We start from the raw sequence: 19,284 nt of genomic DNA on the forward strand, positions 1-19,284 counted from the left end.
CTGAGCAAACACATTTGCTGTCAGACATATTAGCTCGGCCAAAGTGTTCCTGTGACACAGATCCACCAAGCGAGACGGGCAGCGCAGAGATTTCAACCTTCACTTGAAAGGGTGGCGGGTTTATATAGTGAATGGGTAAAACAGGCAGCCTCGGTTCTAACAGGCAACTGGAAAATGGGAGCCAATTTAAAGCTGCGCTTTTAAGTGCACAATAAAAAAACAGAAGCTAAAGGTAATTTACTTTGGTGAGATTCAACAGGTTGAGCACATACACATGCAGATGAGAAAACTACATTTGAATCATCATTGTATGAAGTGCTTGTTATTAAAGGAATACTTCAACAGTTTGGGAAATAAGCAAATTTGCTCAGTTTGAGTTCAATAAGAAAATGGAGAACATTCTCAGGAACAGTGTCTCTGCTGGTAAAGCGACAAACCGCAGTATTTGTACAGATTAAACAATTAAGGTATAGGCTAACCTAATCATCAGTGAGGATCATAGGGGCTGGTACTGTAGGGAGATTTTGTTCTCAATTTGACAAAGTCACGCTAGCTGTTTTATCATTTTCAGTTTATGCAAAGCCAAGCTAACAGATGAACAGAAGAACTACCAAGCTTGGAACCCATTGTACTGAAGATGATTTAGCCTCTGGGGTAACATCCAATATTTCTGGGGTTGCGGTGTAGCCGGCGGATATCGGGGTCAAGACTTCCTCTTCCGTGTGCCGATAAATTGTTTATCAACTTGAGACGCTAGAATGGAGTTAACAGGCAACGTCTACGATCGGATTGTTTCATAATTAGCCAGTTAATAAGCTAATTTTAAAAGTCATAAAGTCGGCCAACTGACTCATTAATGTTCGTCAGACCTGAAGCTAACATTAGCTAACATGGCAACCATAAGCGACTGGTCATACCAAACCTGTAAGGGTTAGAGGAAGAATGTGTTATCTCTTCTCTTAAAAGGTACATAGTTCAAGTGGATCATTTTGTGGGTTTGCAGCCTTAACATTGATTTAACTATATTAGCTCTCCAGAAAATGTAACCTTTACAGTGTGTATTGATAAATCTCTGTCCTATATTTTCTGAACCTGCAGCCAATCCGACAGAGTCAATCTGGAAACGCTCTCTGCAGCTTTAGCCCATCTGTCCAGCTGAACTCATCTTGGCTCTCACCCCCTGCACTCTTTCCAACTCTATATGAAGACCCCTCGGTAAATTCACTTCCTTATTAACATCTTTATGATGGATTATGACTTAAATCCTATGTCCTGGGTCAAATCCCACATCTGGATGTGTGATTCTTGTTTGAAGAAAATTTTAAATAAAAGGTGACCCAGCTGACCTAATCTCACAGTATGCGCCTCAGTCTTTTTAACACTCTCTGCCACATTGATGGACACTTGACACGAGCACCCTTGACCATAGCAAGTATGTGACCGCCATGGAAAGCTCCATGGTCACACAGGAGGAAAAAGAGGAGAGAATAACTTTCATGTGGTGGTCAAGTCACAGCATTGCCTCTTCACTGTGGGTTGCGGTCCCGTAAAATGTTTAAAAGTTCAGTCGAGCCTCGAAAACAACGGAATATCTGTTCACTGTCGCTGTCAACATAGCTTAAACAATGCACTAAAACAATGCAAACCTCTAATCAGCTTAATCTTCTGTTCCAGTGGAGGAACAATCCATTCTAAAGCTGTTTTAACACAAAAATAACTACTGGTGATGCTGCATTTATAGGTTTAAAGCTTTAAAGTGGTTAAACCAAAACATTGTGTGAATTGCAACACTTCACCGCAATATAATGCATGAAACATCACACATTTAGTAGGATTTTCCCTCAACCTCTACACATGCTAAATGACTTAAACCAACAATGGCTCTCTTATCTCTTATCTATCTATCTTTTTCTTCTTTTCTTTTTAAATCAAGCTGGAACTTCCTGCTGAGTGGCATCTGCCTTTGATTCTCTTGACGGTGTTACTCGCTTCATGCGCCACGGTTGGTCTGTGCAGGTGCTAAAGGACTTTATGACAATCAGGAATGAGGGACCTATTGGAGGTGACGGGGCTGGATTTTATCACTCTCTCGGCAGGCACTAGAAGACCAGCATGTGGTTTATGTTTCTTGTCAGCTCTTCCTCTCTCGCCCATCTTTATTTATTCACTCTTGCAAAGAAGAAGTTTGAAGTTCTTGTGAAACGCCCCATTAATTTCCGACATCTCCACCGTTTCTCAGCAACTCGCATCATACATACAGTGTTGTTCCATGAATGCAACATGATCTAATATCTGCATTTTAGCATTAAAATACAGCTGCGAATGGAACTTGGTGGGTTCCAAAGGCCATATGGATAAACTAAGCACTAAGACTTTACAGATTTAGTCAATAGGAAACTTTAACATTGTGTCAAATGAAGTATGATGATGAAATGATGACATTTGTAGGAGTTTTGAGGATTGGACTTAATAAATACATTTTTATAGCTTTTAGGCGTGAGAGTCCAGAGATGATGCATACCACATTTGGAAATGATTACTTCATCTGTCCAGGAGGTGTTTGCAAAATACAGTAGGTTAAAAAATGTACTCAACCATGTGCAACTGATGGAGCTTGTGCCCAAAAATGAAGAAAAAGAAGAAATGTGTTTTGATGAGAAGCAGTTTTCACCCATCTAGACTATTTTTGCTAGTGTGGGTCTTAATGTATCAAAGGCATCAAAATGAAAGTACCATAGTCAACATTATTGCAGGAATGTCAATTAATTAGGACAATGGCAAACTATGGATGCAGTGTTAATGATGCTATGAGAGATTTAGCTGAAATATTTTACTTTATTGTGAAATTCTGAATATTTTAAAGTTTTTCCTCCCACAAAATCCTTTAATCTGTGGGGAAAGTGTTCCTCCATTCAGAGAACAGAGCAAAGATAACATAGATGGATATAAAGATTTTTCCCCCGAGTTCCAGAATCTTTGACTGTAACCAATAAAATACAAACTACAGATGAAGTACAAGCGAAGTGCGAAGTAAGAAATGTGCCCCAAAAGAAAGGGACAAGTTTGAACCTTTGAATATTTCAATATTTACACTCCCTCAAATTCACTCAAGCTGTGGGAGAAATGTGTTTTCCCCCCAACAGAAAGAAGAAAAGAAGGGAAAAGAGAAAGTGGGTGGATGAAAAGGTGGAGTGGCTCCGATTAGCCCACATGTTGGTAATTTATCACACATAAACCTCACACCTCATTTTCACACCTGTAGCTCAACGGGCTGGAAGTCTAGTAATTCACTCACTCAGTCTCACTCACACACACACACACACACACACACACACACACACACACACACACACACACACACACACACACACACACACACACACACACACACACACACACACACACGCTGCTGAGCGGGACCTGGTCGTAGGTTTCCCTCGTTGCCGGAGGAGAACGAGGACATCACAGGCGGGGATCAGTAAAGTTAGCAGGCATGCTTGGCATATTTGCACCCCATGTAGCATTTCTCTGTCTCTCACAACTTAAACTGTGTTCACTCTCCATTCCCCATTTGTCATCACCTTGACTAAACTCATCCCGACTTCCAGCTCTCACATCTGAAAAACAGAGTTCGAGTTGGATGTGGATTTGTCATACTGTCCAGAAAGCAAAACATACTGAAGCTGCAAAGCCAGATGGGAAATATTCGTATTTTGTTGAAGTGTTACATAAAAACAGATTGTAAAGTAAAAGACTATCAAATGTTAATATAGAAAACAGTGTTTTATTACTTCTTGTCACTGACCGACATTGCTGGGAAAAGAAACCAAGTTCCTCAATTAAGTAAAATTAGAAAAAGCTGGATGGATCATTCAATCAGAAGTACACAAAAGTATCAATGTTTATTATAAATATTAACAAGTGAAGTTATGTGTCAGAGAAGTTAAAACCAATATTTTAATTTGTTTTATTACCAGAGCTAAATATACTTAAAGAAAAAGTTTCGGGGCATTTCACGAAATACTTTGCTGTCTTTGTGCGCTGGATATGAAGCTAACAGTTGGTTAGCTTAGCTTAGCACAAAGACTGCAAACAGGGTTGAACAGCTAGCCTGATTCTGTCCAAATGTAACAATATTACATTGGAAAGGAAATTGTAATTAAGTACAGTAGGCTATTTGCGTGAATGCCCTTAGTTACATTGAACCGCTGATTGCTGATTGCTAGAACTCGCATGAAATAGCTTGTTTAATGATTCTTTCATGAAGACAAAAATCCTGACACACAAGAAGTGCTGAGTTTTAAATTTCTTGTTTGTATGATATAAATAGAAGAGGCAGCTAGTTAGCATGAGCAAAAGAGCGCTACCTAAACAAACTCAAGTTTCATCAACAGAATGGGAAGAAGACATCATACTGTTTGATAGACATGTGCTCTCAGGGAAGAACAAAGCTCTGTTTTTTAGACAAAACAATAAAAAGGCAAGGAAAAACAACTTGCTACCAAAAATACAGCCTATGCCTCCATCTCCCTTCATAGGACGTCTGCTACAGAGTTCTACCTCATTAACCCTTCAACAAGATACAACATTGCACCCCTCCTCGCCCGCCGAGCAAAACAGAGAGATGTGAGGTGATCGCCAGGGTCAAAAGTGGAGTGCACCACAGGGGACATTTGGCAAAGACATGGTCTCACTTTCACACATGGTGCCTGCCACAAAAAAACAACAAAACCTAAACATCAAAGCATTATTTTTCTCCCCCGCAAAACTGGGTTGGATCCAATATCTACAATTAAGTGTCTCATGGTAAAATAAGACTACTTTGCTAGTTTTATCACCTAACTAAAGTCCTTTTCCTACTGGTGGAATGGGCGGACAATATTTTCATTATTGTGGTGGATAGAGGGTTAAATATTAGACAGAAGCTAAGATTTTTCTACCTGCCAACCTGTTGTCCCAGTTGTATTCAAATGACCATGTCTTGATCAATAACTCGGGCTGTTTTAGTACATTGTTCGTACTTATACCTATGATAAGTAATGCACTATAATTTGTAACCAACCCACTTAATTGTGAGCATGTACACTTGAAGTATAAAGAGTGACAAATACGCGTGGGATGAACGTTTTGGGTGGATTGGTGGGTCCAAAACTACGGGACAAGAGACCGATGTTTGTGTCTCCTGTGAAACTCAACGTTGATTTATTTGGTACGTGATTTCTGTACTTAAGTAACACCATTTCCATACTTATTTTAGCCCAAAGCACAATATTTTACTAAACCGAACCAAGAAGTTGTGTTGCCTAAACAGGTTTTGCACTAGTGTTAAATAACTTGAGGGTTATTCCAATATGCACATACCACCACACACACACAAAGACTTTAGAGAGAAGTTCACTTGAGGTGTTTCACAGGCCTGTGATATACAGTTTGTTGTGTTGTATCCAGTTGAGAGGGGCCACCTTATGCTCTAGCAGGTGTCTGGATCACATCTGGCCTCATGTTCTCAAACCACCACAGAAGTGCACCTGAATGGCTGGCACTTACCGGGCTTCTTAACAGCAACTGGCTCCAAAAGGCCACACTCAGGAGCACACATTTATTTTCTACTGTGAGACTTAAATGGAATAAATGCTTTCATAAAGTGTGAGTGGCCTCCACAGACCAGCACATAACTTTGGTGCGAAGATCATTTCCTTTCCGTAAAAGTACTACGTGTGCTTCTGAGTGTGGAAATGTAAATTGTTGCCAGAAAAAAAGTAAGCTTTGGTATGCAGGTGAGCTAGAATCTAATAAAGGTGTTAGATGTTGCGATAAAAGAAACTTTTGGATGAAGAAATGGAGACTTCCAAAGTATCTGGGTGGCATGAGTATCATTACATGCAAGCTACAGATGCATGGAGCTGTACCTGTCTTGTGCCTACACGCCACAGTGTTTACTGCTACAAATGAGTGGCAAATTGGGTTGTCATGTATTGGTTGCAGTTACAACAATGTTCCAAAGTACCAAAGACCTTTGCAATAACTCAACCACTGGAGTCTCCTCCTCTATAAACAGTCAGAAAAAGAATGTTTTAGATGCAATCTCTTATTCTGCAAAAAAATAACCCCTTAACTTTAAAAGTTATGTAAGCTCTTTTTAAGAATATACTGTTCTGGCCACTCATATGCATATATGCATGTGTGCCCTCGTGCTCTGTGATGCTGATGATAACCAGCCCTACACTGTCCATTACACTTCACTACTGCCCATTACTGCACCAAGGCAGTACCATCTCTAAAGCCATTAGCTGGTAAACATGTAAACTACATGTGACCCCTGTCTACAGATACCTATTAGTTATGACTCCTGTGGGTGACAGCTGTTTACACAGCTAAGGCTGCCGCTCCTGAGACCTGGCCCCAGTCCAAATAAAATAATATCCAGTTAAGGAGAAGTCAGCCAAGATGTAATACAAGTGCATAACTAGGGGGGTGGGGGTGGGTGGGAGTGAAGGAATCTCGGAAATGTTAATGGACTTCTCTTTCTTTTAAAGCTTTATACTTTTTCTGTGTAGCATTCGTCTCTGCCGCAGCCTTGTTTCATTGTCTGGAGCCTAAAACAAGATTAGTAAGAAACCCTGATGGAGAAAGAAAAGTCAAAAGCAGTCACCACAATTGATGTCCTCTTTGACAACATAAAAATGTGCTAAACGCTCTTTTAAAAAATATGTGTGTGTATCTGTGTCCTGGGCCTGCGTGGCGTGGCGTGCAGCCAGAGCGAAGCACAGAAACATACATGGGCTTGAGTCAATACAGACAATAACAAGACAAACAACGATGACGACCACAACCGCAAAACAACTGGCTCAGACATGCACTGTATTACAGGCCCAGTGGTGAAGAAATATCTCAGTTTGGGAAAGCAACTGACAACACAAATGCATTGAGTGACAGGTGAACTGAAAGCATCATCCAATGTGCAGGAGTGAAAAATTCAAATCAGTGAACTGTGGAAAGAGTGAACGATTGTCATTGTATCCAATTACACCTGAGGTTTTTCCACGCACATTTATTATATATGTATGTATTGCGGCCTACAATTTTTTTCTACCTTTTTCATCAAACCATTCAGTGACCCCACTGCCCTGTGTGGAAGCATCTGCATTTGTTGAGTCTTTGTCCTATTATTCCGATTTTTTCTACAACATTCATGGAAGCAAATTGCAAACTGTAATTGGATTGACAAACTGTTGGATCCATTTTTGGATCCATGTTTGAATTTGCAGAGCCTAACAATCCACACATTGAATATGCAAATGTCTATGTGTACCATGCAAGGTGCCCGTCGTAGTCATAGTGACGAACACACAGAGAATTATCACTCAACTTTGCAGTTCTACTGCGCCTTTTAGTGTCTTTCAGCTGATTGATTTGGTTTTATAGCCCGCGTCTTTAATGTTTTGGTTAAGTGTTGCAACTCGCATTTTTGCTGTTTCTAGAGATAATTAGTTGTTTTTTGCAAAAAAAACCTACCGCAACCTGCCAAGCACCAAAAGACCAAAAGACTTTCCTCAGGAAATGGTGGCGACCAAACCACAAGTAAAAGAAGAGTGGGTATTGGACGTACATCTGTTACGTGGCCAGAAACACAACTCCATGTGAATGTGACTGTTACTCAAATCTCAGGGCAGTGAGGTTGCAGATCGCAACCAACTAAATACCTCTCCGTTAACAAGTTAGCCACATCAACTTTATGAGATAATAATATGTCAATGTTATGTTTAAAGCTTGTTTCTGCTGCCCCCAAATGGCCAAGAAATCAGTTGATTTCAGGTTTGACCCAATATAACATAAAGCACTGTTACCTGGGGCAGAGCTAATGTGCTTACTGCTTGACATCTAGGATGCTAGCAAGTTAGCTAGAAGTTGTGTAAAGACAGACAGAGGTGCTCTCTTCTCATAGATGCAGCTCATCAAGATGAGCAACAGTTATTGCGCTGTGAGCAGGAACAACTACAGTGAAACAAGCGATACACTCTGCTGCCTTGAGACAAAAATATTACGTACTGTAACTTACATTACATGATTGATCTACAAATCTTATTGCTTTGCTCTGATAACAGACAGATGTATGTCTCATTCAATCACTCCTCCACTGCTCTGCGCATCCTCTCCTCCCATCACTTTGCTCCTTCTCTTCTGACCACATAAATCTACAGTGGATGACCCTCGAAGACATCTGACATGCACGCTACGTTGCCCTCTCTGTTTATCCGCCCTTCACTCTCTGTCTTCCTCTCTCTCCACAGAGGGAGTCAGAGACAATGAGCTCAACAGCGAGGCCCGGTAATGACTCCCAGCCTTGTTCCTGATTAAAAACACACCGGGTGCTTCTGCACTCCGCAGGCAGCCTTCCTCTCCTCACACCACAGGACCTAAGAGCTAGGAGATAGACGCACAAGCCAGCCTCAACACAGCTCTATGCCTAAGAAAACAAAACAAAACCCAGTGTAAGCTTTACCCACTGTAGCATTCAAAGCTCTTGTCCCAACTAGTCCAAGCCTAATTCCACAGGCAAGTCTTCATTTAGTCTAAGGGTGCCCAATTACCATCATTAACCCCAACCTCAGCCAAAACCATAACAGAGGTTGCCTACAGTCCCTGGCTCGAATACATCAAGGGTGGGGCAAAACATTTCTGTCACATATTTGCACATCATTTAAAGTGTGTTGGGTATATATTTCACATTACTTCATCATCATATTGGCAGAAAAATTAAATTAAAAAAAACTATTGTTCTTGTTTTATCAAGTATTCAAGTACTGGAGCATATCAATGCTACAGATTTGCTGAAACTCCACAAATGGACACATTAGTATTTGACTGGGGGCAGCTGCACCTTTACCTCTCCGTGTCCATACTTGGGCCTCCAAATTACAGACGGGCTCCGCAGAGAGACCCTTTATTGCATCGGACCAGCTCACTTCCTCTCCATACCAAAGGCACTGCATGCTGAGCTTTATTTTGATGTGGAGTGTAAGCATAATTAGAGGTCCCATAAAAGTAGGGAGAGGGGGGGAGAAAAAGGAGTTTTGTCCATCTGTCGAGTGTTAAGGGGTGGGCACAGGGGTAGCGATCAGAGCCCCATGCCTCGCTGTTTTTGGAGCGGCAGCCATTCGAACAGGCATTGATGCAAACAAGCGTCAAACTAGAGTCAGTGTGTGTGTCTGTTTGTTTCTGCACACGTCTGTGTATTTTCTCTAAGGGGCCTCCTTGAGTTTCAGATTTCCAGGCCTTGCAGATCAATGCAAAGTAGGTACACACAGAAGAACACAGTGACATGGCAAACAAGAGCATATACAGAGTGTGGCCTTTGCAACATTAGACATTAAGCATCCTTCCAAAGCTCGTCGATTCCTAAATCTGTACGGCTCCTTTGGGGCAGGTGAAAAATCAAATTTATGGCCTATCAAATAGGCTCAGTTAACAAGTTGCATGCAAAAAAGTAGTTACACTACTGTAGGAAATAGACTTATTTACTTTCTTCCAAAATGTCAGATGAAAAGATCGATACCACTCTCGTGTCTGGGGGACTGCCCATTGTTCCGAAGGCCCATTATTCCCAAACCCCAATAGTCTGAAAAAAGTCCCAATGGATCAAAAGCCCATTGCTCCAAAAATACGTCCAATGGAAACATTTTCAGACAACGGCATGGCATCCATGCCTGTACGGTAAATATGAAGCTACATCCAGCAGCTAGTTACTTAGTCAATCATAAAGACCTGAAACTGGAAACAGCTAGTGTGGCTTCGTCGGTTAATGTTTGAGCTTTAGAGCCACAAGTGGATTTTGTTCACTTTGGAGACAGCCAGGCTAGCTGCTTTCAGTCTTTATGCTAAGCTAAGCTAACCAGCGGCTGGCTCCAGCTACATATTTACCGCACAGACATAAGGGTGGGGTTGTAGGCCTATGAGGAAGGCTACTTATCCATAGTCAGTGTGTAACCTACAGTGCACGGCAGTCGGCACAGAAGCTAAGCTTTGGCTTGGCTTTAGTTAGTGCAGATTTGCCAAACGATAACACAAACAAACATTGCAGTAAAAGACCCTTTCCCTTGCCCATTGCTTAAAGAGGTGAAACTATTCTAAATATAGCATACATTTAAACTCATATTGATTTTTTAAGGTGGGCCTTTCTTTTACATCGCTAAAATAAGTTTAGCTCCTGCCCCCGTCAACAGCTGTATATTGCTCTGCTTCTGTGCAGTAATTCCTGTCTGTTTCTCCAAACGTGGGGCGTACTGACGGCCATCTACTGCAGGTAAGACACTGACTATGGATAAGTACCTCATACAACCCTACTTCAAACAATCCGAACTATCCCTTTAAGTTTCAGTTTGATTTAGTTACTTTATTTTGTAAACAGCTAAGGGGAAATTGGTCATTTTTTAACAATTCCCATGATGAAATTCATTGGGGAAAAAAACACAATGGATGCCTATTGTACCCACGTCATTACCTCAAAACAGCTCTTCACTGAATTCTTTTAGAGGTGTGTATTAGTAATGTGAGAGGTAAGTAGTCTGGAAGTGCATTTTGGTGTAAGCCTTAGGGGCTCCGTCTCCAGCTCTGGGCAGCTCTCCTACCTGTGAAGCCCTTGTATGAGTCATTTTTTCAAAAAATGCTCCTTTTGTGTTGTTGTTTTATGTGTGGCACTTCGAAATGATTCCCACATTAGAATTTTTACGGCCCAATAAACTTGAGAGAATCGGACCAAATTGGCTGGTCATATTTAGTAGCTTTATAAGGAAACGTATTAAGGTGTAACTGCTTCGGGGGAGTGTGCAATTGAGGGAATGGGCATTGGTGAGGGTTACAAAATCGCCCCTGCGCTCTGCAGGGACACTGCAGTTTGTGTCTGCTGCTTGGGAGTTTCCAATCACCAGGAGGAAAAATGGAGTCTATAAGATGATTTTATATAATACGTTCATTTTATATCACATTTCCGGAAAAAATGAAGTTTTACTGTGTGATAAAATGTAGCCTGAAATAAAACCATCTGTTTGGCGTTTAGCTTTGCCAGCATAGGGGATTGACAATGATTGAGGGTGGAAGAGAAGATCCCCTTGTGTATTTCCCACAGAAAAACTAATCTGCTCACAATGAATGTTTCTTCACTGAGATGTGATAGATGGAGGTGTGCAGAAGTGAGAAGCTTTCTCATCCATATGAAATAATGAAACATGGAGCAACACCCACAGAGTTGATAGAAGAATATGTATCCCACCTCCTCGCCTCTTTCAAACTCACAAACCTGGTGCATAAAAACGTGGGATAAAGGATCATTTGGCCAATTCAATTCATTAGGATGACTTTTACAGATACAGGAAAGACGGGAGAATTTTTCTTTCAATGGGGAAAAAGTGAAACGTATCATCTGCCACTTTGTCACGTGGTGCCCGAAAGAATCTCTCTCTGTGTCTCTCTCTCCAGCAGAAAGTTCATGCCACTGCATGTTTTTTCCTCTGCTGGGGTTTTTTCGGCAGTGTAGCATGGCATGAGCGCACTGAGGAGCCTTTCACCGGCTTCATCTGATACCGCTGTGACTCGGAGCAGGAGCTGCACTACAGGCCGGGATCGACATGCATGGGTTAGTAGGTCAAACAAGGAGCTAGTCTTTCGACAGAGTTCGAAGGCTGGGTCAGACTAATGTGATTTATCAATACAGCGCATAAGTGAATCATTGTCCTTAATGGCCATGATAATCCCAGAGACAAACCGTGGATGCGATTGGTCGAGGAGTTGGAGGTGGGTGATGGTGGGGCGCTGGTGTGTGTACATTGTTCTGGATTTGATGTCTTGATTAGAGAATCAGGAACATGCACCTGCAGGGTGTCCGTGTGTCTCCCTGTACTCTTTTTCTCACACACACTCAAAGTTACACTTATGGAGGCCTGGGAGGGAAAAAGACAGAGCTCTGTTCCTTGATTCCGGAGCTCAGGCTCAGGTCAAGACTCGGCTCGCTGTAATCCCTCTCAGGTGATGCTGTTCACATTCAGCCGTTTCCAGCTGATCTGCTTAAATATGCCGTCCTCATCCCCTAAAAAGCCCCCACTTCTCTTCAAACCGGCACAACCTCCTCCACGCTGTCAAATCTCAGATCACTTTTCGCCATTTCCTTTTAAGTGAGGAGTAAAATAAATAAACTAATTCTGTGAAAACGGGATTACAAAAAAGGCCTCACATCACCTGGATTAGAGTGGCATCATGTGAGAAAGCCTTGTTAACAGACGTGCCATCAGCAGGGGCTTTTTTCACTTTTTCCAAAGGCAAGAGTGGCAAGGCTGGCCTCCCCGTTAGGCACTTAATCAACGTATTATATTGCGCTGAAAGAAGCGGGTTCCAACATTAACACTTACACCCACAAACCTGGGACTCTATGTGAGCTTTCAGCACACTGAGGCCTGATTTCCAGGGCTTAGAAAGAGAGGCTGCTGTGTTTGAATTACTTGTCGGCATCCAAAGATGCTCCAAGTTTTTACATTTATACTGCCAAAAAAACTGCATTTGACTTAAGAATTTCCAAATTACTTTTTGCTTTATTATCAACAATAAATAAACACAATCACAAGTGTCAAGAAGACAGATTTACAGATTCTTTGTTGAAAGAATAGCACATTCAGCCACAAAATCATGAATACTTTGTGCATATGTTGGCTTTAAAAAAGTCACCACACACCCTTTTTGTTGACCGTCATGGGCTATGCAAAATGTCATGCATCTCTGAACTCACTCCCTCCACCCTGCTAGGCTGCATTAGTTTCATTTAATCACTTTTGTCCTTTAAACATCTGGGAACGCTGTTAAAGTAACAGATTACACAGTTGAATATGATCTGACACATGCTGCAGCCTGCTGGGAATTCAAATTTGTTTTTTTTTGGGTAGATGGGGAAGGGGTTAACGGTATCACATGGCAACTTTTCACCACTCTCGACTGCTATTACCTATTCATTACCTGTTTAAACGTCTCAGCACTGCGTGTCTGTGTTCCTGCAGGCAGCACTGGTACTCAAGCCTGATTTTATGTAGTCAGCAGGTGGCATCATTAGCCAGAGAATAAAAATGAAAAGTAATACTCTTGTGTCTCGCTATGATATCATAGAAGGGCTCATTGGCACCATTTCCTCCGCTTCCAGTGGGCAGGATAGGGGATAAAGAGGTGTAAATTTAATATGTTCTGTCATCTGTTTTACATGAAAAAAAAAATGTATATGCACATTTACCACAGCCAAATGGGAGGTTGGGTCATTCCATGCAATGATTGAGCAAGACAAGATCAGCCCAGAAACCACACAAAGATCCCAATCTCGCCTCCAATCATACATTTCAGCGGGCTCGAGTCATACGCAATGTTGTTTTTTCTCCTTGACATCCCCTAATTATCATGGCATCTCCACCCCTTACACCTCCCTTGGTCATGTGGCTGCACACACAGTATATCAATGGCAAAACCTTTTTTCGTGCTTGTAAAAAAATGAAAAAATACATTATGCAGGATGTGTTTTGTTACCCATAAAACAGCTATGCCTGGGGAGTGCAGTGTGCAGGCCAAATTGAGTTTCTAACAACGCGTCTGGGTCTCAACACTCCTGAACGGTTTGGATAGCTCCAGCATGCATGCCAGACAGGCTGTGTATAAAGCTGTCACAGGAACCTTGAGGGCTAGAAAAATATTCAAGCATTTCTGGGCCTATTGGACGATGATCTCTTACACATGCTTCTTTCAATATAACCGTGATAAATAAAGGAAGGAAGCAAATACCGAAAGGTTGGCCGGCTGCCAACGCTTGCTAGAATGGCACTTTGGCCCAAAGTGCTGTCCCCCCTCTCCAAACACACACATACACTTTCAACATTACCGTAAGGGCCAACAAACCTGTACATATTTGCATGGGATTAGTTTGACAAGTGTAACATCCGTTCTGAGAGCTGGAAGTGTAACAATGTCTAGCTTATAGTGCTCAGCCTAAAGCTGTTCTTGAGGTCAAATGTGTAAGTTAACCTCTTGATCTCATCCCCATTGGTTACCCCCCCCCCCCCCTCTCTCTCTCTCTCACTCTTTCCCTCTTTCTCACAGATAAAGAGGCACCCACAGACAAACGTTAGGACTCGTTTTGCTACTTGACCATCCAAAATACACTCCAGATTTAAGCAGTTCCCAAAAAAGATGGATCATACTAATAAGACTGCATTCTATCTGGTATATACTACAATATCACAGTCCTCAGAGAAACAAACACACAGAGGAGCTGAAAAAATTGTGTGTGCCAGTATCCCGCAGTGATTGCCTGATTATTTGCAGATGGGCAGTGGAGGACTCGCACAGTGTGGAGGTTCCCCCTGGCACTCAGCGCATATGATTAAATCTGTGATTGCCTTACAATTTACAAGCCCCCCCCCCTCTCTCTCTCTCTCTCCCCTGACTTTAAATGATTCTACTGTCCTGCATATCCTGTGCGGACTGTTTTTGCGCTGCCCAAAGGTCCGCGCCCCATGCGCAACTCGGACTTCTCTCATGGTCACCCTCAGGATCTTGGTGTTATGTCACCGGTCTGTGGAGAGGGCTCGACTGGGGCCACTTTACTAATCCCACTGTCTCCTCATTCATTCAGAGTATGGAGTAGTATTTACAAAGGGGCTGATCCCCTCCTCAACTCCTGCGCCTCCGCTGAGCGATTGTTATGCGGGCTTCCTACCAACTGTTCAAAGTGGTTATGAGATCAATTAAAACCAGCTTAAGGGGGGCTGGAGTGGAGATGTGCAATTCATAAGTCAGGGGAAGGGGATTCCGTATCTATTCATTAAATAACTCCAACAATACGACCCCCCTCCCCTTTCCTCCCATAAGCCGCCAGCTCTCTATAGACCGATCCGCGCCAGCAGCTTTTTTAGCAGTTTCACATGTAAATAATATAGGGAGCCCTTTGTTGGGGGCACAGCATCGGGAAGTAAGCGTTAATAGTCCGTCTGACATCGTGCTTTTAAATACAATTAGCCAATCAAAGGACGCAAAGAGTTTTTATATTCACTTTGGAGAGCCACACGCGTGGCCAATTTTGCGCACATTTTATGCATTAGCTACCGGTCTCTGAAATCGTATTTTAAGAGCTTAATAGATTATATCAGATGCTACGACCACATTGTGATTTACATTATAATTTTCTTACAGCGTGAGTTTCTGGGATGTTCCTGAATTGGATCGGCAACTCTCACCTGTGCGTTTAAAAAAATCTAACTGAGATACTTTGATGTCATTTTTGCGGACTATCTGCCTGCTCTGTGCGCACATGCGGACGTTTAACAAAATGTGTGAGCAGCCTTGTTTAGGACTGTTGCCTTCCCGTGACCCACACACACTCTTAAGCCATCTGCTAAAAGCCCCCCACCCACCCCTGGATGCTCCTTTCAGAGCTGTAGGCTACAACCCCACATTACCTCTTTTGTTTCTCCTCCAGCGGTTCGACGGCGCCTGACAGTTGCTGTACTCCATACAGTTCAATACGATCAGGGCAAATGAGAAGAGTCGAAACTGCATCTGGACGGCGATCAGTTGTTCGGACTCCAGTAAAAAAAAAAAAAAAAAAGGTGTCAGCAGTTGTGGGCTCGGGATGAATTCTGTGACTTTGTAATGTCCTCCTCCAGTTTTTTTAGTTGATCCTCAAATGTGTCAAACATCAGACGAGATGCGACAGGTTATCACGCCGCCGATTGGGATCATTTTATGAAGCGCGCTGATCCTCCAGTCAAAAGTGTTCGCTTTGGTGCTCTGCGGGAAGAATGACAAAGGAGGTTACTGTGATAACAGTGTAATGAAATCAACACCTTCCTAAACAATGATGCTTGAACTGATAAGAGGGTGGGTTTTTTTTTTTTTAAAGAAAAGAAAAAAGAATAGATCTTCTGTGTGTTAATGTGTTGGAACAAGATACAAAGGCAATGCTCAAACGCCCCTTGCAAAAAAGAAATAAGCGCAGCCGTGCGTAATAGTTGCCAAGACGCTCCGTGAAATAACGTGCCGGTGTATACCTTGCATCAGATTAAGTGTAATTCCGCTCCGGTCCACTTTTTTTTTTAGGTTCCCTCTGAGTGCAAGTGCGGCTCGGGAACATGCAGCATCCCTCTTTGTGTGAGAAACTTGTGTCTCCAGAAGAGAAGTCCGAGGAAGAGGAAAAAAGGTGGTCGCGGTGAAAGGGGGATTTCCTTTCCTTTCCTTTCCCTTTCTGTAAAATCTTAGATTCCGTTTACCTGCGTTTCCTCACTGGGGCTTGTCCGGTCCGTGTTCCTGTAGTAAGTGCAGCAGAAACAAAACTCACATGTGTTTGCTTTCTTTAAAACGGAAAACGAGAGCCGGTGAGTGAGTGTGCGTTTTGCGCGCTGCCGGGCTGCTGAGGTTGAGCGGTGACTGACTCCCAACTGGTCCTGATGCTTGCTGCCTTTTTGCTCATATAGCGCCGTGCCGCTGTCACGTGTGGAGATTTCTCGTTTTGTGTTTCTTCTTATTTAAGATGTTGAAGATGACATTTAGTGTAGTCTCCCCCCACCTCAGCCCTCCACCCCCACCCCCCCTGCACGCACTCACCCACAGTGCCTGGTATACGAGGTTGCCTCTGGGTCCTAGTGAGCGTAAAAAAGATGGAAACATCATACAGGGAAACAAAAAGTTTGTCATTAAGGGGAAAGAGGATTGCAGCTTGTCTGCGCCTGGTAAACTTTATTTTAGGCTATTTCAACATCCAGGATATTTAGATATTAAATTATTTTTCAATGGGAATCCCGATTCCTTATATTAAAACGCAATTGCTGCTTTTTTTTCCTTTATGGATTTCTTAATATACGTTTCAAATTTAAGTGTCTCAATTGTCGATTTAAAAGAAAGAAGTAAATCTAACTCTCTCGGTTCAGCTTTCTTCCGCTGACTATAGCCCTATTGAATAATTAGAGGTTCACCAAAAAAAAAGCAATTATCTACATAATGTGTGTAATGATGTGGCTCCTCAAGTCAACCATCTCGTCACGCCTCTTTTATTGCGCACCCAGCAAAACGCCCCCACCCTCCTTCCTCTGAAATTAATGGTAATCGTTGGGGAGGCTGTAATTGTGGGACATGAATAAATCATCCAATAAATTCAGGCTTTTTCCAGGCCCGGGCCTCTCACACTGACCCACGCGAACTCATCAACATATGAGATGGTCAATGGAGGCAGATTGTCCTTCAGTCAGAACCAACTTACCTTGTGGGGGGGGGGGGGGGGGGGGGGGGGGGGCTGGCAACCATCCACCCCTGTGACATTCAAACGCTGCTCGTCAATTACACATCAGAGATGAGATGCGACAGTGGTGTTATCGAAGTTAGTCACAGAGGCTCCTAGGAGAAGAATCACACTGTAGCTAGGAGTACAATTGATAATGAATAAAATGCAGTTCTGGTATTATTTGTGTCACCCTCCAACTGCTTCCCATCCTGATTGGAATACAAGTTGTGAATGCTCTACCCCCTTCAGCCACTAGGTGTGGCACTTAATCTGTTATTTATTTCAAGAAATTATTTACATGTGAGAGTTATATCGTCCATGTGAGTGATTATACATGATCCAAACTAGTGTGAAGTCAGGGGGGAAACAAACACAGACTTCATTTATTTGACAATAATGATAATATAAAACAGTTTAAAATTATGATGAAAATTAAAATATTTGTATTTTAAGTCTGGTGCCGTCAGAGATCACACAGGCTTCCCATCTTAATATGAGAACAATAATTTACACGCTGGTTTTACACTTTAAACATCAGAGAAACCAGTGAAAATAAAACGAAAATCTAACCTCAGGCAGTAAAACATACACTCACTCAAACACCAAAGTTTCCATTTCGTCACTGGAACTGATAGAATTTTTTTTTGGGGGGGGGGGGCACTAACAATATGTAAAGAAAAAAAGGAGGAATCGTGGGTTTCCTTGCCAAAACCTATAGTGACCTTTGTCCTGACTTTGGGTCTTTATTTATCCAGAGAGCAGTGACAGACATTGTGGTGAGGAGGGCTGTTAGCCGCAGGCAGTGCCTTTGGTTTAGATTCCTCTCTAAAACAACATCTGAGAGTGCACAGTTAAGGTGAATGTGATAATTTAGGCCTCCAGCACTTTTATTTTCATGATGTGTCATGGAGAAGGGGGCCGGTAAACCAATCACTTTATTCTCTCCATCCCTCCTCTCCTTTTCCTCCCCTCCCTCGTACTCGTTGCAGTGCACATAAGTGGAGGTGACGTCAGCATTTGGATGGTCTGGCACAAAGCCCTCAGTGCCATAACAGCAATGAGGGGAGCTGCTCTACACCCCGTCCGTCAGAGATCCAGACTGGACGCTCTTCAGCGTGGGCTGTCGTCACAGTTTACTAGGTAAAAGGAAAAAAGTTCCAGGCCACAGTAGTCCTCTCAAATCTCGAAAATGTCAAAGGATAGGATAGGAATGAGGCAAACTGGGAAAGTTCAAGTTATACTTAGAAAATCTCCATGTTTGTGGCTCCAAAGTGGTAAGACGCAAAGGTCAATGTCCAGAAGAAATCTAACATGACATTCACAAACAACGCTGTAACATTACAGCCCACACGTAAATATACAATTTTATTGTCACCATGAATCCAGAAGACACAACTCTCTCACCTCAAGGTCCATTTAGCTGTTCTGGAGCTTGAATTGAAAAAGGAAATGGATAAAAAAAAAAAATGGAAATCTACAATTCCAAGAAACCTCCATCTGCGGATGAAGATCATGTGATCTGGTCAAAATCTAGCCTTTGAATATGCAACTCTAAGCCCCTGTAAGCTGTAAAAAAGTTAGTTTTTGGCTCCGTTACAGAGAACAGAGACTGTAAATCATCTTGAAAACACAGCGGCTGCAATGGATTTGGACTGAATGGACTGAAATCCTATTTTCTCAATCAGTTTCTCCTTTAGGCCACGGAATACATGAATACAAACATTTGGGCCAGAACAGTTTTGGTTGTTTCCTCAGAGAGATTTATGTTTTTAATATGTTCTTCTCAATAGTTTTTAAGTGGGCGGGGCTTTGTTGGAAAAAGGAGATGTCACTTACTTTGGTGCACCAATCAGGATCTTAATTAAATTGTTGTAGGGTTTTAATCTAACTGAGCATGAGGAGGAGCTTTTGACTGTTAAACTATTAATAATAGAAACGGTGCATCTTCACTCGGTGCATAGACCTCCGGCAAGACCAATAGCGCATTC

The 19,284-nt window shown here is 42.4% G+C and overlaps 1 protein-coding gene across 1 annotated transcript in view; it reads right to left on the minus strand.

Moving 5' to 3' along the window:
- The window catches only part of rspo2 (R-spondin 2), a 58,151-nt gene extending 42,513 nt beyond the window's left edge, over positions 1-15,638 (minus strand). Inside the window, exon 1 of the mRNA XM_029451844.1 lies at positions 15,480-15,638. Coding sequence (XP_029307704.1) covers positions 15,480-15,579 — 100 coding nt within the window. The 5' untranslated portion in view covers positions 15,580-15,638. The remainder of the gene's footprint in view (positions 1-15,479) is intronic.
- Positions 15,639-19,284: the final 3,646 nt, after the last annotated feature.

The sequence above is a fragment of the Cottoperca gobio genome, chromosome 16 (assembly GCF_900634415.1).
Source record: "Cottoperca gobio chromosome 16, fCotGob3.1, whole genome shotgun sequence".
Lineage (NCBI taxonomy): Eukaryota > Metazoa > Chordata > Actinopteri > Perciformes > Bovichtidae > Cottoperca > Cottoperca gobio.